A 23,474-nucleotide genomic window follows, 5' to 3' on the forward strand; every position below is an offset into this window, starting at 1 on the left:
TTCCTATCTAATCTTTCGAATTGCTGTTGTCAACTTGATATCATACAGATAGTTCTTAAAAGAGCAGAATGTTCAAGGCAGACATTCAGCTAAACTATTGTTTGGTTTTAAGAAGACTTCAGGGAATATTTTTGGTTTAAGGTTTAAACACTATTTTAGGGCAGTAGTTTCAGGGTTCATCCAGCCTCCATGGCTCCAAAAAGACTGGATTCCGTGAAAATTTGAAATTCTGTTCTGCATTTTTCCCTCTTTGCTCAGGAGCCTTCTATAGAATCTTTGATCGAAATGTTCAGTAATGGTGAAAAGCAACTTGAAGGATTAGATAGGAACCTTGGGGCGGGGTTGGGGCATGAGTTTATGTTAATGGGGGAGGAACAAAATGTTCAGTAATGGTAGCTGGGCACCATCCAGTTCCTCTGGTCTCATGACAAAGGAGGCAGCTGTTCATGGAGACGATGAGCCACACATTCCATGTCTTCCTCCTATTGGCCAGGAATATTTCTTATGCTACACTGTAAGGCAGCTTCTGGAGCAGAAAGTAGCTGGTACTACACTTCTAAAACACAAGGAGAAATGCTAGGCAACCGTGTGAGCGTTTAGGACAACAGGAAACAGTCGTTTAAGTCGATGCCTGAGGTCAGCCCACCCTTTCCCAGGCCTGGATTAGGGCATGAACTTCAGTGTCCAGCACCCTAAGTTGCCCCATCTCTGTTCCCCATCCCTTTTGTGGTTGAACTAGCAAAAAAAATAACAATTTTAACATCTGTTAATAAGTTTTCTTAATTACGTTCTTTTAGTGGTTCACATACTTTCCATAAAACCCAGAGAGCAAGGACAGCAGTATTCAGAAGAAATCACGCACCAATGACAGTTTCTCAGCCTGGCTTGCTTTATCAGCTTGGCAGCGTTTGCCTTACACTGGAGGTCAGGCAGGGTCACCTGTTCTCCAACAGATAGGAAAATAATCCCAGCTGCCGAGAACATCTGGTGGCACGCTTGGAGAACGGCTTCAGCTCCTCGCAGTGGCACGGGAGCAATTCGGGAGCTCTGTAGGCTAGTGCTGACTCTGCCCCACTACTGAGGAGGTCAGCTGCAGACACCTTTCCCTGTGCCTGCACCCTCTCGGGACTGATCATGCTTCTCATGCAGAAGGACCCTGGAAAAGGAGAGAAAATAACCTTAGGCCTTTGCACAAGAGCCCAGTATTTGAGAAGTCGACATATACGTGTTTTGTTTTTCACATACACAGTTTTGTATTCCTTCTTGACAAGCTTGCAAAAGCACACTAAATAGGAACGCCACAGAGCAAAATTGCTGTTTGATGGTGATTTGTAGATTACAGAGCGGGTGGCTTCTGCTCATTGCGTTTCTATTCTAATCCCAGGTAACCGTCCTAGAATGAATTACTTCTGAGCTGCTTTGCATTTTCATTCATTGTCTTCGTGTCCTAAGATTGCGTTAATTTGGTTCCAATTTTATATTTATTGCCAGAAGAAGAAATCATCAGAATTTAAATATGCTGTTACATTTTAGGTTATTTAAAAGACTTGATGGTTAGCTTAATTCTTCCTTAAACATTATTAATAAAATAAGCAGTGAAAAATCAGATGGTTACCTATTTAAGCTAGACATACGCATAGTTTATTATAAAGTTTAGTGTTTTTTTCAGATTTTACAACAGAATACAGAAGGCATTGTCAATGTTGTTGCGTGCCAGCGAATCGATTCCGACTCATAGTGACTTAAAGGACATATGGTAGAACTGCCACATAGGGTTTCCAAGGCTGTCGTTTTTATGGAAGCAGACCGCTACATCTTTCTCCCATGGACCAGCTCATGGGTTCAAACCACTGATCTTTCAGTTAGCAGCTTAGCGCTTAATCAATGCGTGCCGCCAGGGCTCCTTCAGAAGGCATAAATTACCATTAAACATTCATATTCTTAGGAGAGTAATTAAAAAGAGAAAAGCAATCTCCATAGAAATCGGGCCTGTCAGTATAATTTTGAAAATCAGAACTAAACACATTTCCGGGTTTTGCTTGTCATTGTGTAAGACTTGTTTTGGAAGTTCTTAATTTCTTGCAAATGGGGGTATGGGCTGTAGAGGAAGAAACCTATCTCATCAGAGAGAAAAGCTTCCCAAAGTCACACCTGTTAGAGGCCCCATTCCTTGTAATACATTAAAATTCCATTTCTAAATGCTGAGTGTGGGAATGACTGCAGTGTATATATTCCTCACATCCTGACACATACAGGCATACCTGTCAATCTGGTGTTTTAAGTCCAGTCCATGGGGACAAACTCAGGGAACGCAACTGAATGGTAAGTCATGTGGTAGATCGCTACTGATGTCGGCGTTTTTCTTTTCAGATTTGTACCTCTGTCTTACATTTAAATTTTTACAAGTTCTTTTAGCACTCACCAATCTATAGAGGACATAAACACTGGAGAGTAACATGGGGCTATCAAAGGAGCCCTAGTTGGGCAGTAGCTAAGCACTGGCTGCTAACCCAAAGGTTGACAGTTAAAACCCACCCAGAGGCTCCACGGAAAATAGACCTGGCCATCTGTTCCCATAAAAATGACAGCGTAGAAAACCCTGTGGGGCAGTTCTACTCTGTCACATGGGGAGCTGTGAGTCGAAATTGACTCAATGGCACCAAACCACAACAGCATGGTGCTGTCAACAGAGTGATTCAGAAGACATGGATTCTTTGTTCACATATTTCATCTCTCTCTATATATATACATATTATATGCTTTGTTTTGTTTTTTAATTTTCACAACCTTCTGACCCATGTTTAAACTTCGTTTTCCAATCCTAGGGGTGAGAGGAAGCCAAAAATCGATCTTTTCAGGACCTGTGTGGCTGCCATCCCTCGACTGCTTCCTGATGGGATGTCAAAGCTTGAACTGATCGACCTGCTGGCTAGGTAAGAGAGGACTGTGGTGGGCTCACGTGATCAAATTCGATTTAATCCTGTGTCATGTTTCCTAAAAACTAGAATGATTATTGACAATCGGCAAATGCTAACTGAATGAGGAATTATGCTATGCTTGGACAGGAAGGAAAAAAGAAATATTTTTTTAATTTTTCATGTTTGGGGGTTTAAAATCCCAATTTAGAATGTACAGAAGCACCTAGAATTTAAATAAGCATGTAGTCCCTGGGTGGTGCAAACAGTTAACGCTCTCAGCTGCTAACCAAAAGTTTGGGGGTTCAAGTCCACCCAGAGGTGCCTCACAAGAAAGTCCTGGCTATCTACGTCCCCCAAACCAGCCACTGAAGACCCCGCGGGGCACAGTTCTCTTCTGATGCTCACGGGGCGCCACGGGTTGGAGCCGACTCCACGGCAGCTGGTTGGACCCTGAGGTTGATCAGAGGGGAGAAGACAGTCACCAGTTCCACTGAAGTGGAAGGAAAGTTTGCTTTACTCAGTGACACTCTAGCTGGTGATGAAGGCCTTTGAAACACTAAGTTTTTTTTAATTTTGTGCAGCATTCTGGTAAATTTGCTGAGGCTATTGAAGTTGGGTGTCATCGAGTCAGTTCTGACTCACAGTGACCCCATGCGACAGAGCAGAACTGCCCCACAGGGTTTCCCAGGCTGAAATCTTCACGGGAGCAGATCGCCAGGTCTTCCTCCCACAGAGCCACTGAGTGGGATCCGAACCACCGCCTTTGGGTTATCCGCCAAGTGCTTAACGGTTATGCCACCAGGCCCCTTTCTCTAAGGCTGTTTTGCTGAAATTCTGTGTCACAGGCTCTTACCTCTGGAATTACCTTGTCAACCCAATCCAACAATGCCTGACTGCAGACCACAATGCCAGGCGTGTCAGGAGGGAATTCTGTGAGATGTGGTTGGAATGTGAATGCTATTTATAGTGGGGAGAGTTTGTTATCATGCACCTTCTTATGGAGCCAAAACAATGGGCGCTGTCTTTAACAGGGAAAAGAACAAATAAATATTCTTGAGGGTTCAAATCTTAAGGAAAAATCAAGAAAATGCCTGGAATTATATGGAAGCCTGTGAAAAGGCATTTTTCATTATCTTGGAAGGAAGCCAGAGGAGAGAGAACTGGAACACCCAACCCACATACTGGGTCCTATTAACCTATGGGGAAACCATCTCCTTCTGATCTCCTCAAGCGGGTCAGAGGACAAATGTGAAGCTATTTGGTAGCAATAAGTGTGGTTTTCAAGTCTGTAGTCACTTTATAGCCCCATAGTCCAAGTGCTATTGGATTAAATTCAGTCTTGAACAATGTATGATCTAGTTAGGAAGATGTATAACCTTTTATTTCAGTTTCATGGTCACGTCCATGGTACATTTTTACTGGGGAAAAACTTGGTCTTCTTCATAACTGACAAGATAAGTACTGTTCACACAGGCTCTGCATCACTTCTAGCCCAGCTCCCTGAGTAAGGACTTTCCCAGATGTCTCCCTCCTAACTACCCCACATACCTTCCCAGCACTTCCCGTAATGGCTAAATATGACAGACACTAACCACAGGCTTATGTTGTCGTCGTCGTTATTAGGTGCCATGGAGGCCATTCCAACCCATGTGACAGAGTAGAACTGCTTCGTAGGGTTTTCTAGGCTGTCATCTTTACAAGGAGGAGCCCTGGTAATACAACAGTTAAGTTCTCCACTGCTAACTGAAAGGTCAGCAGTTTGAACCCACCCAGCATCTCCATGGAAGAAAGACCTGGCGATCTGCTCCTGTAAACATTACAGCCTGGGAAGCCCTGTGGGCAGCTCTGCTGTGTCACATCGGGCCGTCATGAGTCAGAGCTGACTCACCAGCACCTAACAACACAATAACAACAATGACAATCTGTACGAGTTCAGATCACCTTACATGCACTAAGGGTTTACTGATCAGTATTCAATTGCTGTTTGACTGAGATTCATTCCCCTTTCAAAAATTTGCCTACTGTACAACCAGCCATCCAAGGTACAACAACTGGTCTCCTTTCACCTGGAGCAACAAAGCGAGGAGAGTCAGGAATAGGAGGAGGAAATGGAATGCGTGTCTGGTTGCCTCCATGAACAACTGCCTCCTTTGCCATGAGACCAGAACTGAATGGTGTCTGGCTACCATCACTGAATGTTTTGGTCAAAAATTCTGCAGCAGAATCCTGATCAAAAGGAGGAAGAATGCAGGATAGAATTTTAAATTCTCCTGGAATCCAGCCTTTCTGGAGCCATTGAGGCTGGATGAGTGCCTGAAACTATTGCCCTGAGATAATCTTTAAACCTTAAACCAAAACTACCCCCTGAAATCTTCTTTGAACCAAAAAATAGCTTATCTTAACTAGTAAAGTACATCTACTTTGAGCATTGTGCTGTTTTAAGGAATTATCTATGTGGGATCAAATTGACAATGGCAACTCAAAAGGTTGGATGGGCAGTGAGTTTAAGATAATGATGGTGGAAGAATGTGGAAAAGGAGAGTGAGAATGGTTGCACAACTTGAAGAATATAACCAATGTCACTGAATCGGACCTGTAGAAACTGTTGAAATGGTTTATCTTTGGCTGTGTATACTTTCACAAAAAACAAGAACAAAAAAACCTATTAAGCTGATATGACCTGAATCTGAAATTCATATTCGGTCTTTTCCACTAGCGGTCCTTTGTCTGACCGGGCTCACCAGGAGGGTGGCTTTGTCTACGTTCTGTTCTTTCTCATTTTAAGACACGTCCTTCCTTATTCAGCAACAACCTTGTACAAGCAGAGCACGCCCTTGTGACCACACCACCGAGTCACTCAGATCGTCCACACCAGGCCCCCACGGCTGTTTATACCGGCACCAGGCCTGTGCAGAACACAGCAGCTTGTTTGCTTGCTGATCTGAGCCGTTAACAGTCGTAGCCCTCAGCCGTAGCTCCTTCTGCCAGCTGTCTGCAGAGGACAGCTGCGATTTACGTTGCCAATCTGGGTTTCTTTCGGTATGTTTTACTTCTGTGTCACTGTGGAGGCTTTGAAGCACCCTGGGTGGGCTTGTTTGTGTGTTACTGTGAATCCTGTGAGCCTTGTGCTAGGCTCCTGAGAACCACATCAGCTTCTTAGGAGTTACTCTGTGGTCCCTCAGTAGTCAAACTTCTTCGCAAGGTGCTTTCTCTTAAAGGCCCCCTTTGTTCTCTTTCAGACACTGAAGCCAAGCGCCTCTGTTGCAGGGCAGGTTGTATTGTCATTGCAGTCCCTTACTTCGCGGTTAAGAACCTGTCCTTTATTTTTTGCTCGGGTTTCTCTGTGTGATGGCCGTGCTGTGGGGCTGGAGGACTGCCCACTCGTCACCTTCACTCCTTGACTTGCTGGAAAGGAGACATTATAGGACTTACGAATATGCCAGCCAGCACCACTCTGCTTTACCCCATGCACAGCAAAACGAGACACTACCCAGTCCTGCACCATCCCCATAATCAGTTGCAGATCAGACCATTGTGATCCATAGTGTTTTCATTGGCGAATTTTCAAAAGTAGACTGCCAGGCCTTTCTTCCTAGCCTGTCTTAGTCTGGAAGCTCCGCTGAAACCTGTCCAGCATCACAGCAACACGCAAGTCCACTGCCAGGTGGGTGGTGGCTGTACTTAAGGTACACTAGCCAGGAATTGAACCTCCGTCTTCCACACGGAAGGCAGGAATTCCATCAGTGAACCACCTCTGCCCCCATCCCTGCTGCCCACTGCCTTCCCACAGATTCTCGGTACTCAGCATGGCTGCACATGCTTCTCGTTTCAGCCTAAGCCTTCTTGCTTTTAGGGTAGCTTTCTTTTTTTCCTGTTTCTTGTTTTATAATATTTCATCTCATCTGTCTCACAAGGTGATCTGTGAGTATCTGTTTAAATCTAGTAAGAGTAGAAATGGGGACGATATGGGTGATTAGTGGCAAATGTCTGAAAGGCAGGTCTCTGATCACACTCTTCTGCGAACAGACACGGGGAGGGGCCCTCAACCCCTCACAGCTTCTTCCTCATTCACCCTTCACCTACGGCCACCTGGATGTGCCTGGGTAGGTCTCAGCTCTATGGCTGCTTCGGCCTTTATTTTCCACAAACATCCCACTTCTGTTGTCAGCTAGGCCTTCTATCCCCAAAGTCCCTTCTCTCCCCTGTCCTGTACATCTCTTCATGTTCCAGGAATATTGTTGTTGCTGATGGGTGCCATCAAGTCGATTCCGACTCATAGCAACCCCATGTGACAGAATAGAACTGCCCCATAGGATTTCCTATGACATAACCTTTCCAGGAGCGGATCACCAGATCTTTTCACACTTGGAGCCACTGGGTGGGTTCGAACCACCAACCGTTTGGTTAGCAGCTGAGCACCTGAACATTGTACTACCAAGGCTCCTTTAGTAATAAAGCGCAAACCATTTGCGCAACCCAGGGACCTTCATCAAGACCATAAAAACCAAAACCAAACCCACTGCCATCAAGTCAATTCTGACTCATAGGCACCCTATAGGATGGGGTAGAACTACCCCATAGGGTTTCCAAGGCTGTAATCTTTACAAAAACAGACTGCCACATCTTTGTCCTGTGGAGTGGCTGATAGATTCAAACCTCCGACCTTTCAGTTAATAGGCAAGCATTTAACCACTGTGCCACCAGGACTCCATCTTCAAGACCATAAAACCAAAAAGCCAGCCCAGTGCTGTGGAGTCGATTCCGACTCATAGTGACCCTATAGGACAGAGTAGAACTGCCCCATAGAGTTTCCAAGGAGAGCCTGGTGGATTTGAACTGCCAACCCTTTGGTTAGGAGCCATGGCACGTAACCACTACACCACCAGGGTTTCCTTCAAGACCACAGATAAGTATAAATGTAATAAATAGGAATAATAAACTTAAGATGGGAAATAACTTCAAGGGGTTTTCATAAACTAGTGTTTTCAAGCAGTGGACTATAAAGGTAACTCAAGGCTGCTAGTGGAGGGAAAGAGTGTTTTCTGGCCAAATGGGTGGGCTTCAGGCCCATCACCCCAGCTTTTACCAGAGTATCTCAGATTTTATATATTATATTAGAGTTACACATGTAGTTTTCTTGAAAGAAAAAAAAAAAGGACCTACTGGTGATTGAAATATAAAGAAAATTTGAAAACCCCTGCGTTAGAGAATGTTGAATTGGAAGTCCAGGTTAAAGTCCGCAAAGTTTTCTTTCAGCGACTATGATCTATTTCGGAATCGTAGACTTCATTGAAGGAGCCCTGGTGGCGCAGTGGTTAAGAGCTACAGTGAGCACTGCTGCTAACCAAGAGGATGGCAGTTTGAATCCGTCAACCGCTCCTTGGAAACCCTATGGGACAGTTGTACCCTGACCTGTAGGGTCGCTATGAGTCGGAATCAACTCGATGGCAATGGGTTTGGTTTGGCTTGGGTTTGATGGTGCAGTGGTCAAGTGCTCTGCATGCTAACCAAAAAGGTCTGCGGTTTGAACCCATCAGCTGCTCTGCAGGAGAAAGACCTGGCAATCTGCGTCTGTAAAGATCACAACCTTGGAAACACTATGGGACAGTTCTCCTCCGTCCTACAGAGTTGCTATGAGTCAATCAACTCAACAGCAATGGGTTTGATTTTGGTTTTAGACTTAACTGAGTAACTCTTCCCTAAAGAATTAGGTCAGACTTCCTTCTCAGCATCTTTGTAGAGCTTAACTTGCTTTTGAGACAGGAAATATATCTTCCCAGGCTTGGTGTAAATCTGCTCATTAAAGAGTTTTGCCTGGTTCTTATTGTCAAGTTGGGACTAATTAATCTATTTTTTGCTTTCAAGAATTTGCTTATGGAGTTTGCTTGTCAAGCTTTTGAAATACTCTTTTCAATAGTAGATAACTGGGGCGCCTTGTGCCAGATTTCTTTTATGGAGAAACTTTGGGTAAGGATTAGAAGTCCTAGTCTGAAATCCTGGCTCCTCCCATTATTAACCACATGGCTTTGGGCAAGTCCCTTAATCACTCTAGGCCACAATTTCTTCTTGGATTTGTTGGAGTAATGCCTTCTCTGTTTGCTTACTAGAGTTAAGAGCCCCAGTTGACTCAGTCTCTTGCTTCTTTGATCCCAAGCGCCTCCCAGTTACAGAGCCCTGGCAATTCTGTCTTCTAGATGTCTGTTACACCTGCTCTCTGACTTAGATCAAGCCCTCCCCACTTACCCCCTCAGTCACTGCTGTGACCCCCCTGGTTTGTCTCTGCCTTCAGTCTTCTTGCTTCTCCTAGACACCCTCCGTACTCCTTACCTGCTCTCTGAGTTAGATCAAGCCCTCCCCACTTGTCCCCTCAGTCACAGCTGTGACCCCCTTGTTCGTCTCTGCCTTCAGTCTTCTTGCTTCTCCTAGACACCCTCCGTACTCCTTATTTGCTCTCTGAGTTAGATCAAACCCTCCCCACTTGTCCGCTCAGTCACTGCTGTGACCCCCTGGCTCTTCTCTGCCTTCAGTCTTCTCGCTTCTCCTAGACACCTTCCGTACTCCCACCAGCTTCTTTTCAAAATGTGCATCAGTAATCACATTTCTTCCCTAGACCTCTTGGGATGAAGTTTATCTTTCTTTTCTTAATAATAGCTAACATTTACTGAGTGTTTACTACGTGCTTGGAACAGCACTAAACACTTTATGTGATGATTTCATGGAAACTCACAACAGGTTTGTGAGATGCAGTTACAGCTGTTGGGTGCCATCGAGTCCATTCTGTCTTCTGGTGACCCCGTGGCATAGTAGGACTGCTCTGAAGGGTTTCCTAGGCCGTGATCTTTACGGAAGCAAATCGCCTGGTCTTTCTCACTCAGAGCCATTGGGTGAGTTTGAACCACCAACCTTTTGGTCAGCGGCCAAGTGCTTAACCATTGCACCACCAGGGTCCCTATCAGTTTCACCTACTTGACTCGTTTTATTGACAGTCAAGCCTGCTTGCCTTCATCAGTCCAAAGAGACAGGGTATTGCTAGAGTCACACCTCTTTGCCCCCTGGGGACTGTGTCTGATCCCCAGAACCCTAAGACAACATCATTGGACTGTAGATATAAATACTCCCAATATGGCCTCAGTAAACCAAACCCATTGCAGTCAAGTCAATTCTTACTCATAGAGTCCCCAGATGTTACTGAATAGAGCTGCCCCATAGGGTTTCCTAGGTTGTATTTTATATGGGAGCGAATTGCCAGGTCTTTTCTCCCGCAGAGCCACTGGGTGGGTTCTAACTGCCAACCTTTCGGTTAGCAGCCGAGTGCTTAGCTGTTGTGCCACCAGGGCTCCTTGCAGTTACAGTTATTATCCCCATTTTACCAATAAGGGATCTGAGGCTTAGAGAGATGAAGTAACTTGCTTGAGGTCACGTAGCATATACCTGGCAGAACAAGCAGTGACCCCGGCATTCTGATCCCAGAGCACACACCCTTGACCCTTTCCGTGCTGTGGTGCCTGTGTGGGTGGTCCCAGGCCCTTCAGCAAGCTGCCCCTGCTTCCTGCCCAGCTCCGTCTCACAGCTGGCTCTTGGGCACCCTTCCCAATAGACACACCATAAGTGCAGGATACAAAGGGTGCAGTGCTGAATCCTAGCCTAGAAGGGTCTCACAGAGTGTTTGCTTATCAGGTAAACAAATTAAAGGACCTAGACAAAAGCACTCTGCTCATTGTAATATCCACACCAATGTCCAGATTTAATATTATTATGATGCACTGGGTTCACCTTCAAATACACTGATATTGTCTGGTTTTCTAATTCAAGATTTCTCAACCTTGACGCTATTGACGTTTTGGAATGGAAAACTCTTTATTGTTGGGGGCTGCCCTGTGCATTGTAGGACATTTAGCAACATCCCTGGCCTCTACCCATTAGATGCCATTAGCACACTCCAAGTTGCCACAACCAAAACTGTCTCCATACATTGCAAGATGTCCCCAGGGATGTAAATCCAGCGAAGGACCACTGGCCTAACTCCAGTTTCTCATTCTTACTCAACTTCTGGATGAGTCCCTTAGCTTCTCCAATACTCAGGTTTCTCATCCTTGAAAATGGTACTAATTTAGACAGCAGCGAATGTTGTATTAAAAAGTACTCAAGAGGGATACTCTTTAAACCTTGAAATAAAACTATCCCCTGGAGTCATCTTTAAACAAACGAACAAAAAAATAGTTTAGCTCAAAAAGTAAAGAATTTCACCCTCAAATGCTGCACTTAAAAAAAAAAAATTATACAGTCATTGTGAGTCGGAATTGACTCAGCGGCAACAGGTTTGGTTTTTTTTGGTTTATGTGAGACAGCAGTAACTCTAAAGCCTAGATGAGAAGTTTAGGGGCCGATGAGTCTAAATTAATGGGGGTAAAACAGCTAGAGCAGAAATAATGGGAATAATGACACAGTGTGAAAGATGTAACACTGAACAGTATACATAGAAATTGTTGAATGGAAGCATGTTTTGATATGTATATTTTTACCAAAAATAAAATAAAAATTTTTTTAGAAAGTATTCATATAATGATAAATGCAGTGTGGTATCCTGGATTGCATTCTGAAACAGAAAAAGAACATTGTGGAAAACTGGTGAAATCCAAATAAAACCTGTAGTTTAGTCCATAGTGTTGTGGCAGCATTAATTTCTTAGCTTTGATAAGTCTGCTGTAGTTATATAGGATGTTAGCATTGGGGAGGCTGGGTGAAGGGTACAGAGGAACTCTGTATAATCTTTGCCAACTTTTCAGTAAGTCTAAGATTAAAAGGTGTTTTTTTTTTTTTTTTTGCGTTTTTCATACAGATCATTTACTAAGCAGAAAATAAGAGGGCCCCATGTTTCAGGCAGGATACCTGGTGGTGCAGTGCTTAGGTGCTTGACCACTACACCAAAGGTTGGTAGTTCAAACCCACCAGCACCTCCTCAGGAGAAAAGACCTGGTGATCTGCTCCCATGAAGATCATAGCCTAGGAAACCCTATGGGACAGTTCTACTCTGTCACGTAGAGTCACTATGAGTCAGAATCGACTTGACGGAAGCTAACAACAACATGTTTCAGACACAAGTAGAAACAGAGACCTCTATCCGTTCCTTCATGCATCCCGTGTGAGTGAAAGAAAGGTGAGCTAGAAGAAAAGCTCACCAAATAAACGCTTTGATTGTCTCGTGTGTATTTCACAGGCTTTCGATTCACATGGACGACGAACTGCGACATATTGCACAAAATTCTCTGCAGGGTTTACTGGTTGACTTCTCAGACTGGAGAGAAGATGTTCTGTTTGGCTTTACCAACTTCCTGCTGCGTGAAGTCAATGACATGCATCACACACTCCTCGATTCGTCCCTGAAGCTTCTGCTGCAGCTGCTCACCCAGTGGAAACTGGTCATCCAAACTCAAGGAAAAGTCTACGAGCAAGCCAACAAAATCAGGAGCTCAGAGGTGGTTGTCTTAGTCTCCTTGTGCTGCTGTCACACAAATACCACAAGTGGGTGGCCCTAAAGAACAGAAAGTTATTTTCTCAATTCTGCAGGCTTAAAGCACCAGTCAGGTCTCGGCCGTGTCAGTTCCTTCCTTATCAGTAGCCCTGGACATGCCTTGTCCTTTGGCTTACACACGATCCTCACTCACGTGACATCTGTCTTTTCCCCATTTCTGCATGTGTGTCTCTGTACCTATTCTACTCTTTTTATAACTCAGACATGATTAGGCTTCGGATCCACCCTACAGTGGTATGACCTCAACTGATTGGTTGATTAATTATATTACAATAGATTGCATTATGTAAAGTGATTACATTACGTTACACTGCATCACATCACATCATATCCACAGGTATATTGGTTAGAATTCCAACGCTCATTTTGGGAGACACAATTAATCCGTAACAGTGGTTTTGACACTTTTCCCTGCCAATTTATATATTCTTTTATCTAGTGTGTGTGTAAATGAGTTGCAGTGTAGAGAATCTTTGGGTTTCTTACTTACAGCCCCCTAGGAACTTTCTTGTTGGTGGTGGCCCTAGGTCTTCTACCTGCATAAAGTGTAACCAAGAAACTCAGGATGTGATATACCATATCACGTTGGATCTGTCCACATGAACAATGTCATTTAGGGAATAGAGCTTTTCTTCAAAGAATCATGATTATAAATCTATTCATAGAGCAAATTACTATAGAAATAGATATGGAGATGGATATGTATATAAAAGTTAGCTGTCCACCAGTTTTTTCCTTAGGCAACAGTATCAAATCTCACAGAGGAGAAAATGTGATTTCGTGGTCTTTTTATTCTTTGATGCCCCCATCCCGAATGGTAGAAAATTACTAATGTTCCTGGTGAGTAATGTGGAGAGCAGGTTGGGCAAGGAGTGTTGCCCAAGGAGAACAGGCAGTGACAAATTGGCACTGGCGATGAGCAGATGGAGAAGGGCTCCGGCTAGACAAGAGCGTAACTAAGAGTCTGAGGTTTGTGGGGCTCGGGGCAGAATCCTAGATGGGCTAACCACAGAGATGACGATCAGGTCCTTCCCTTCTGTGCTCTACACATGCCAAAGGATGAGAAGTTGAAAAACAGGGCTTCAGTGTGCTTATAAAAGGAAAACGGAAACTAAGGTGGACTCTGCCTCGTTACCTGGCTTGTTTTCATTTTAGACTCGCTTGGTTGCTGTTTGGAGAGTTTCAGAACCATCTCATGAAAGTTCAAAACCTAGACTAGAATCTGACACGCAAACAGTTAAGCAAATCTGAATAGAAAATAAATATTTGCAAATTCGAGGAGCCCTGCTGGCACAAACAATAGGGCGATGGGCTGCTAACTGTTCAAACCCACCCAGCTGCTCTCTGGGAGAAAAGACCTGGTGATCTGCCCCCGTAGGAAACTCTATAGGGCAGTTCTACTTTGTCACATGGGGCCACTAGGAATCAGAACCCAACAACAGCAAAATTCAATTTAATAGTCTTCAAAAGCCTTTAGATAATTTAAGTCAAAACAAATCAGGCCCCTTTGTGCATACAGTATCATCTGGAACGGTGTGATAGAAGCAGTTTCATTTTTATTAATATTAACATGAATAGGCTTTGAAAAGTTATTCCTTATCAGAGGTAACAGACGGTGGATGTATTCTAAAGCAAAAAAAAAGAAAGAAAGCAAAAGGTCATGTGTAATAACGAATTCACAGACATGTCTAGTTCTAAGCCATTGTGATTAGTTGTGCTATGACACGGTCAAATTGGGTCAAATATGTTGCAAGATGTACGTAGAAGAGTGTTTTCTTCTTCTTCTTCCATTGTGGTTTTTCTGAATGTAGACCATCATTCTTATTCCACGGCAGCTAATTCCCAATGGGTCCAGCCACAGAACGCAGTCGGAGCGAGGTCCCCACTGTAGCGTCCTCCACGCCGTGGAAGGGTTCGCCCTGGTCTTGCTCTGCAGTTTCCAGGTTGCCACCCGCAAGCTGTCTGTTTTAATACTCAAGGAAATCCGAGCCTTATTTATTGCCCTGGGTCAGCCTGAGGTATGAATTATCCTTTTGAATTTTCCGATACCTTTCTTTCCACAGTTTTCAAGTTAGATGAATATTAGCAATAAGTAGCACAATGGTTCAGCAACCAGCTGCTAACCGAAATGTTCGCAGTTCAAACCCACCAGCAGCTCCAGGGGAGAAAGATCTGGCAATCTGCTCCCATAAAGATTACAGCCTGTGAAACCCTATGAGGCAGTTCTACTCTGCCACTTGGGGTCAATACGAGTCGGAATTGACTGTATAGCCTCTAACAAGAACACATTGCTATTTTATGTACTTTGTGTCACACGTGGTGTCAACAAATATTTTTTGATGCATTGTTGGGTTTTTAATTATGTAACGTGACTCTTAATGTTCTAGAGATAAGTCATATATTCCGAGAGTGCAGAAAAAGATCATTCTTGGTTCTCTGGGAGATGGCGCTTTACCATCTTTGAACTTTAAGGTTCATTTTGGTTATGGGTCATTCTTCTTCATAGTGTTCAGCATACGTGTAATGAAGAAGATATTATTCATTTGTACTAGAGAATAAACTTGAAAAGATGATGTATTTCATTTAAAATGGTCAAGGTACCAAGCGTTCTGACTAACGGAAAGTAGTTTAATCTCGATGGTGACGGGAAAATGGCATCACGTAGAAACCCTTGAGATGGGAGAAGCAAGTCCATTACGAAGCATGGTAAACTCCAGCTCCCTCACACACCCTGTCAGGTGTTACGGCTCAGTAGCCACAGACACGGGTGGCCAGGTCCTAGGACCAGCCTTTTATGTCCCGCACTTCTTTAGGAAACTACCAGCTTCCATTTTTCTTGCGTGAATGAAGTGGTCTTGGTTTTATGAGATCGTCAGTGCCATCGTGGACCAAGTTCATTCCATTTCCATGTCTTCAAATAGCTTTCTGGTATACTCAGGACCACATCCTGTGCCTGATTAAATAGATCTCTAAGATTGTCTGTCAGTGGAGACTTGTGTATTGCGATGATGCTGAGCAAATTTCAGCAGAGCTTCCAGACTAAGATGGACTAGAAAGAAACACTAGTCAGCCAGTGAAAACCGTGTGGATCACAACAGTCCTATCCCATTGTGCATGGGGTCACCATGAGTCAGGGGCTGAAGTGAAGGCAGCTAACAACATATACATCCCAAGAGTCCCTGCTTTTATGAGACTTCTGAGTGGATAATTTTATGTCTCCTAGCTTCTCTTTGATGAAGGGTGACAAGCGTGTGTGTTTTCGAACATAGATGCTGCTCATGCAGAATTCCCTGTAAGATACCCTCTCTTGTGCCTTTTCCAATGTGCTCCTTTTATCAATAGCTGTACACAGCACAGATACCTCCATCTCCAGTATGGTTTTATTTGAACTGAAATTCACTCATAATCGGCCACTTATCTGTTATTTTAGCAGACCAGTGATTAAAATAAACAGCATTTTAATAGCCTGACAAAGCATGTCTTGTCAGGCTTCCTTTCCTTAAACCTGGTGACAGCAGGAACACTTTGGTGAATAATGTATCGTGCTGGTATTTAGATTCTCTTGCACACAGGTACGTCTTTGAAATTCAGGTACATGTCTTTCAAAATGATGTGAAATTGCAGCTATAATTATCTTCCGCCAAAACTTGAAAGAATCAGCACGGAGCGGCAGAGAGTTTATCCACTGCCTTTCACCATCTCGCCGCTCACTTTTCTGTGAGAAAAACCTTATCACTGTCTTGCAAGCCACTCTGCTTCGTGCGTTAGACAGGCGGTGGGGTGGGGGCGATGGATTTGCTTTCCCGTGGAGAGTGATTGCCTGTCCTTTGCACAGGACGACGACAGGCCTATGATTGACGTGATGGATCAACTGAGCTCCTCCATCCTTGACAGTTTTATTCACGTGGCTGTTTCTGACTCAGTAAGTACATATTTGATCCCAGTCACTACTAGTCTTTATGTATAAGCTCTGGACCGATCTGAAAAAGAGAGACATAGAAATTTTGTATGGACGAACTCTGGGGTTTGGTGTCAAATCGATAAACTGACACAAAGGTATTTATGAAAACAAAGCGAGCTTTTTAAATGCTGGCTTAGGGGACACTCAAATCAGTTGCCAACAAAACTTGAGCCTTAGGATTAGAGATCGTATTTTTAAACCACAGTTTCAAAAAGAATGGCTCAGGATTCTTCGATGAACTACCCCGCCTTACTCAGTGCTCCTATGCTGTGTGACACATTTACGTGGCGCCGTGCAGCTTACAGGGTACTTTCACCTTTATTACTTCTTTGACCCTCACAGTGGTTAAACTCAGAAACATTAAGCCATAAACCAAAACCATCCCCTGAAGTCTTTGAACCAAAAAATAGCCTACCGTAATTAGGAAAGTGTGTCCGCTTTGAGCATTGGGCTCTTCTAAAGAATTATCTAAAAGGCCAAAACCCATTGCTGTCGAGTCAGTTCTGACTCGTAGGAACCTTATAGGACTGAGCAGAACTGCCCCCTAGGGTTTCTAAGGAGCTGCTGGTGGATTTGAACCACCAGCCTTTTGGTTAGCTCAGCAAAGGTTGGGTGGGAAGCTTAGGGGCAGTGAGGTTAAAATAGCGGTGGTAGGAGGGGAGGGAGGGAGGGTGGGAGAGGGTTTTTTATTGATTAATCAGTAGATAAGAAATGCTTTAGGTGAAGGGAAAGACAACACTCAATACATGGAAGGTCAGCTCAATTGGACTGGACCAAAAGCAAAGAAGTTTCCGGGATAAAATGAATGCTTCAAAGGTCAGCGGATCAAGGGCGGGGGTCTGGGGAACATGGTTTGCGGGGACTTCTAAGTCAATTGGCAAAATAATTCTATTATGAAATCACTCTGCATCCCACTTTGAAATGTGGCGTCTGGGGTCTTAAATGCTAACAAGCGGCCATCTAAGATGCATCAATTGGTCTCAACCCACCTGGAGCAAAGGAGAATGAAGAACACCAAGGTCACACGACAACTAAGAGCCCAAGAGACAGAAAGGGCCACATGAACCAGAGACCTACATCATCCTGAGACCAGAAGAACTAGTTGGTGCCCGGCCACAATCGATGACTGCCCTGACAGGGAGCACAACAGAGGACCCCTGAGGAGCAGGAGATCAGTGGGATACAGACCCCAAATTCTCATAAAAAGACCATACTTAATGATCTGACTGAGACTAGAGGAATCCCGGCGGCCATGCTCCCCAGACCTTCTGTTGGCACAGGACAGGAACCATCCCCGAACACAACTCATCAGACATGAAAGGGACTGGTCAGCGGGTGGGAGAGAGACGCTGATGAAGAGTGAGCTAATTAAATCAGGTGGACACTGGAGAGTGTGTTGGCAGCTCTTGTCTGGAGGGGGGATGGGAGGATAGAGAGAGAAGCCGGCAAAATCGTCACGAAAGGAGAGACTGAAAGGGCTGACTCAAGAGGGGGAGAGCAAGTGGGAGTAGGGAGTGAGATGTATGTAAACTTATATGTGACAGACTGATTGGATTTGTAAACGTTCACTTGAAGCTTAATAAAAGTTAAAAAAAAAAAATAGCGGTGGTAGAAAAGGAGAGCGAGTGTGGTGGCACAACTTGAAGAATGTGACTAGTGTCACTGGATTGTACATGCGGAAATTGTTGAAATGGTGTATCTTTGGTTGTATACACTTTCACCAAAATAAAAGAAAATTTAAAAACCGTTAAGTGGCAGGACCACAGTCACGCAGAAAGAAGGAGTTAGAGCCAGGGCTGTACTTGTTTGCACTCTGCACCCAGGAGTGCGTTATCTGCTACACAAATATATTCTTCCTTGTAAAAAGGAAATTGGCAGCTTTCAGTTTCCTGAACATGTCAAAGGGGAATTGAAACTAACCTTAATTACCTGATTTAAAAAAAATAATAAAAGTGCAGTCATGGCCCGTGGATTCATTTCAGCTAAACAGCCGAAGAGAAAAAAAAAAAAAAACCCATTGCCGTCTAGTCAATCCCAACTCATAGCGACCCAATAAGGCAGAGCAGAATTGCCCCATAGGGTTTCCAAGGAGCAGCTGGTGGATTCGAACTGCATACGTTTTGGTTAGCAGCCGAGCTTCTAACCACCAAGCTACCAGGGCTCCTTAGGCAGGGCGTACCTGAGACAGCTTGTAGAATCTACATTGCCGATGCTCCGTGCAGAAACTTGTCCTATACCTGAACACAAAACCTGAGAACACTTGTGAGCTTCTCACGGCCTTTTCTGAGATGGAACACAGTTCTCCCTTTTTAGTGACTCCCTCTTGCTTATGAGAACAATAGCAGTAATAATTGCTGAAACTTTCAGCCAAGCCCTGCAGCCCTTAACAGCGATAAGAAAAGTGGTCTCACCTCTTTTAGAAACTGAAATTGTGCTAACATAGAATAGTCCGCTCGGATTGTTTTAAATGCGTATTGCATATGCCTACAGATAAGGAAAACCCTGGTGGCATAATGGTTAAGAGCTACTGGCTGCTAACCAAATGGTTGTCAGTTCGAATCCACCAGGCGCTCCTTGGAAACTCAATGGGGCAGCTCTACTCTGTCCTATAGGGTTGCTATAAGTCATAATCAACTCCGTGGCAACAGGTTAGGTAGGTTACAGATAACAAAATTGCATTCTGTTTATGTGATTTTTTTCTATGTTTATCAGAATCAAAATATTGAGTCGGGGGTACCCAAGTCGGGAAGACCGCACTTGGGAAGATACACACACAGAAAGGGGAGATGAAGGATGAAGAAAGAAACTTACTCACTGGGGGCCTGCTTTTTTTTTTTTTTTTTTTTTTTTTTGGTAAATATATATGTAACAAAACAGTCGCCATCTCAACTTTTTTTACACGTACAATTCAGCGACATTGATCACGTTCATGATCTTGTCCAACCATCACACTTTCGTTTCCACATTTTCCCATTACCCTTAATACAAGCTCGGTGTCCCCTGAGCAATGGCTCCTCCTTTCCCCCTCCCTCGCACGCCACCCCTGGTAATCACGAACAACATTGATCTTTGTGTTGTTGTTGTGTGCCACTGAGTTGATTCCGACTCATCGTGACCCTGTGAGAGAGTAGAACTGCCTCATAGGGTTTCCTAGGCTGTAATCTTTACAGGAGCAGATCGACAGGTCTTTTCTCCCTATGGATCGGCTGGTGGGTTCGAACTCACCTTTCGGTTAGCAGCCAAGGGCTTAACCATTAGCACCACCAGGGCACCTTCTTGGTCTTTATACACTTGCCTATTCTAGACATTTCATGTAAGTGGGATTGTACTGCTTTTGGCCAGGTGATTTTACGCTCCTTTTCTCACCAGAGGAGCCCCGGTGGTGCAGTGGTAAAGTGTCTGGTTAAGCGTCAGCAGTTGGAATCCACCAGGTGCCCCATGGAAGCCCTATGGAGCAGTTCTACTCTGTCCTGTAGGGTTCCTAGGAGTTGGAATCAACTCAATGGCAACGGGTTTGGTTTTTTTTTTTTTTTTAATTTGATATCTATCTCTTTGTGTGTGTATATTATATATATATATGTATATATATATCTCTATCCTGTTACCATCGAGTTGATTCCAGCTCCTAGAGACCCTATAGGATAGAGTAGAACTGCCCCATAGGGTTTCCAAGGCCGTAATCTTTACAGAAGCAGACTGCCATGCCTTTCTCCCATGGAGCTGCCAGTGGGCTCAAACCACTCACCTTTCAGTTAGCAGCTGAGCACTTAACCACTGTGCCACCAGGGCTCCATATATATATATATATATATATACACACACACGCACACACATATTAATGTGTATATGTATGTATATTTTTTAAGCAGCCCTGATAACATAACTGTTAAGTGCTTGGCTGCTATGCAACAGGTCAATGGTTTGAACTCACCCTGCGGTTCCATAGGGTAAAGATCTGACAAGCTGCTCCTGTAAAGATTGCAACCCAGGAAACCCTATGGGGAAGTTCTGCTCTGTTACATGGGATCGCTATGAGCCAGAATCAACTCAATGGCACACAATGACCACAGTGCATATACTTTACCATCCAAGAGGTTTGGAACGTGTCAGCTTGGAATCGTGGAACAAGAATAAGTAGGTGTCTCACCTCAAAATCATGAGTTGGGTGCCCTTCAGAGAAAGGGTTGCACTGAGCCTTCTCTCTAAGTCAAAGGAAGGTATTTCAGTTAAGTGAAGATAAAGAAGATCGTGGCTAGGTAATACTAATTAAAAAAAAAAAAAAAAACCCAAACCCGTTGCCATTGAGTCAATTCCAAATCACAGCAACCCTATAGGACAGAGTAGTACTGCCCATAGGGTTTCCAAGGCAATCTGCTTCTTTCCCCTGTGGAGCAGCTGATGGGTTTGAATTGCTGACCTTTTGGTTAGCACCTGAGTGCTTAACCACTGTGCCACTATGAAATGATCTGTTGTTGTTGTGTGCCGTTGAGTCAGTTCCAATTCATAGCAACCCTATCGGATGGAGCAGAATTGCCTGATAAAATGATCTATGATCTAGTTGGTTCTAAATTCCGTAAAATGCTGAAGCTATTCAAGACAAGTGTGTTTCAGAAGCCGTGCTAGTTTTTCCTTAGGTGTTTTTACCCTATTAAGGACTCATGAGGAGTTTGGGGAATTTTTTTTTATACTTGTGACATTTTAAAATAGTCTGATTTCTGATAACTTTAATTATATTTTACAGGAGAAGATGAGGTTCAGAGAAATTAAGATATATTGACCAAGGTATAAACCAAAAACCCAAGCAGGGAAAAAAAAAAAAGTCCGATTTCTATCCCTGTAGTGCAGGGTCGCTATGAGTTGGAATCAATTCAATGGCAACTGGAATACTGAGTTTAGTTCTAAGTAAATGCAATACGTGGATTTAAAAAAAAAATTATGAACCACATAGATCAATAACTTTTCGGCATCTTAAAGTTGTAGGTTCATGACCAAGATTAAATCAATGTTATCTAAGGAGCCCTGGTGGCTCAGTGGTTAAAGCACTTGGTGGCTAACTGAAAGGTCGGCAGCTCGAGCCTACCATCTGCTCCATGGGAGAAAGATGAGGCAGTCTGTGTCCTTAGAGCTTACAGCTTCGGAAACCGTATGGGGCAGTTCTGCTCTGTCCCACGGGGTTGTTATGGGTCTAAATCAGTGCCACAGCAGTGGGTTATGGGTTTAACGTTAAGTATTTCTTCAACAAGTATTGGCGACTGTCTTCCGGGGATCATTGCTCAGCGGTGTGCGCCATGTAAAACTGGATAATGTCTGACCCTGTCCTTGAGCTTTGCACTCCCGCTGTGTACCGCTGTCCTAGGGAACGCTAATGAGTACACAGCAAGTCCTCATACGGTAAGTACAGGATAAGCGCTCGGATGCAAAGCCATCCCAGTGCACAGACAGTGGGCAAGGGCATGTGGAGAGAGGAGCGTTGTGGCTAAGCCGTGAAGAGGCCATATGACTTACAGGTGGCCGTGGACTCACTGCCTGTCTCTTACCTGCAGGCCACCTTGCCACTGACCCACAGTGTGGATCTGCAGTGGTTGGTCGAGTGGAACGCAGGCCTGGTCAACAGCCATTACGATGTGAAAAGCCCTTCCCACGTCTGGATTTTCGCCCAGTCTGTCAAAGACCCCTGGGTGCTCTGCCTCTTCAGCTTCCTGCGGCAGGAGAACCTGCCCAAGCACTGCCCCACAGCCCTCAGCTACGCCTGGCCCTACGCCTTTACTCGGCTCCAGGCGGTGATGCCTCTCGTGGACCCAAAGTAAGGAGTCCGTGGGTTCCCTGCCCATCTGCTTGCTCTACCAGTTGCCCTCTAAATTTTCAGCTTGTATATAAGCGTTTGGAATGTTATAATCCTCCCTAGTTTCCACCCAGAGGCACCTTGGAATAAGGCCTGGCAATCTACTTCCAAATCATCAGCCACTGAAAACCCTGTGGAGCACAGTTCTACCCTGACACACATGGGGCGCCATGAGTCAGAGTCAACGTGACAGCAGCTGGTTACTGGTAGTTTCTGAACTTCCTCATTCGGAATCCTCAATATTGGGTGAAAACAGATCACACGGTCCTATTGAGAGCTAATCGTTTCCTTAACAATCAGTATGACTGACTGTACAATCTCAGACCCTCTGTGGTGAAAGGGACCCTAACGTTCTATTCAGCTGCCCGTCCAGTGCTTAAATTGCCTGTTCAATAACCTTGACGGAGTATTCTTCAACTCTATCTGCCCATTCTGATATCTTTATTTAATAAGTGACATTTAAAATCAGGAACTTAGTTTCCGTCTTGTTTTCAACTCTGTATTTCTAGCAGCCCAATCAATGCCAAGAAAACCAGCAGTGCCACCAGCAGCGGAGACAACTACGTTACCTTGTGGAGGAATTACCTCATTCTTTGTTTTGGAGTTGCGAAGCCCAGTATCATGAGCCCCGGTCACTTACGAGCTTCCACTCCAGAAATCATGGCGACCACGCCTGATGGTACCGTGAGCTACGATAACAAGGTGACATGCCATGCTTCAGAAGAATTGTCCTCTAAGGCTTTTTTAGCTTGTTTGTCTGGAGTTCGCAGTGGACACTGTGCTGTGCCTGCCATCTGGACTGTATGGGGTCAAATTTTCACCCTACACATTTCTAAAGCCCCTTGAGCATTCATGTGAATAATTTATCCTTCCTCCCTGGCAAGTGGGAAGCAGAAGATAACGAGAAGTTATCAAACTTGCTTCAAACCTTACAGTGACTTGTATTAATTTATTAAAATTCCTTGAGGCTTGATCTGGGTCCTACATACCACATCTCTCTCACTCCTCACTAAGTATTAGCTTATTTGAAAATTAGAGATAGTTTTGTAGGCTTAAGTGGTTCATCATGCTTGATAAAGTAGGGGGTCCGCAAAAAAGAGTTAGACCCTCAACAAGATGGATTGACACAGTGGCTGCAACAGCGGGCTCAAGCATAACAATGTTTGTGAGGATGGTGCAGGACTGGGGAGTGTTTCGTTCTATTGTGCATAGTGTCGTTAT

At 44.3% G+C, this 23,474-nt stretch overlaps 1 protein-coding gene across 11 annotated transcripts in view; it reads left to right on the top strand.

Moving 5' to 3' along the window:
- Positions 1 to 23,474, top strand: part of FRY (FRY microtubule binding protein) — a 524,498-nt gene that overhangs the window by 364,985 nt on the left and 136,039 nt on the right. For 10 of the 11 annotated variants that reach the window (XM_049853229.1, XM_049853227.1, XM_049853221.1 and 7 more), the window contains 6 exons: positions 2,826 to 2,933; positions 12,136 to 12,394; positions 14,286 to 14,468; positions 16,286 to 16,372; positions 21,955 to 22,214; positions 22,763 to 22,955. In XM_049853229.1, the coding sequence (XP_049709186.1) occupies positions 2,826 to 2,933; positions 12,136 to 12,394; positions 14,286 to 14,468; positions 16,286 to 16,372; positions 21,955 to 22,214; positions 22,763 to 22,955 (1,090 nt within the window). Of the gene's footprint in view, positions 1 to 2,825; positions 2,934 to 11,540; positions 11,849 to 12,135; positions 12,395 to 14,285; positions 14,469 to 16,285; positions 16,373 to 21,954; positions 22,215 to 22,762; positions 22,956 to 23,474 lie in introns of those variants that run through there. The other variant, XM_049853231.1, reaches the window with a different exon arrangement.

Source organism: Elephas maximus, chromosome 14 (assembly GCF_024166365.1).
Source record: "Elephas maximus indicus isolate mEleMax1 chromosome 14, mEleMax1 primary haplotype, whole genome shotgun sequence".
Lineage (NCBI taxonomy): Eukaryota > Metazoa > Chordata > Mammalia > Proboscidea > Elephantidae > Elephas > Elephas maximus.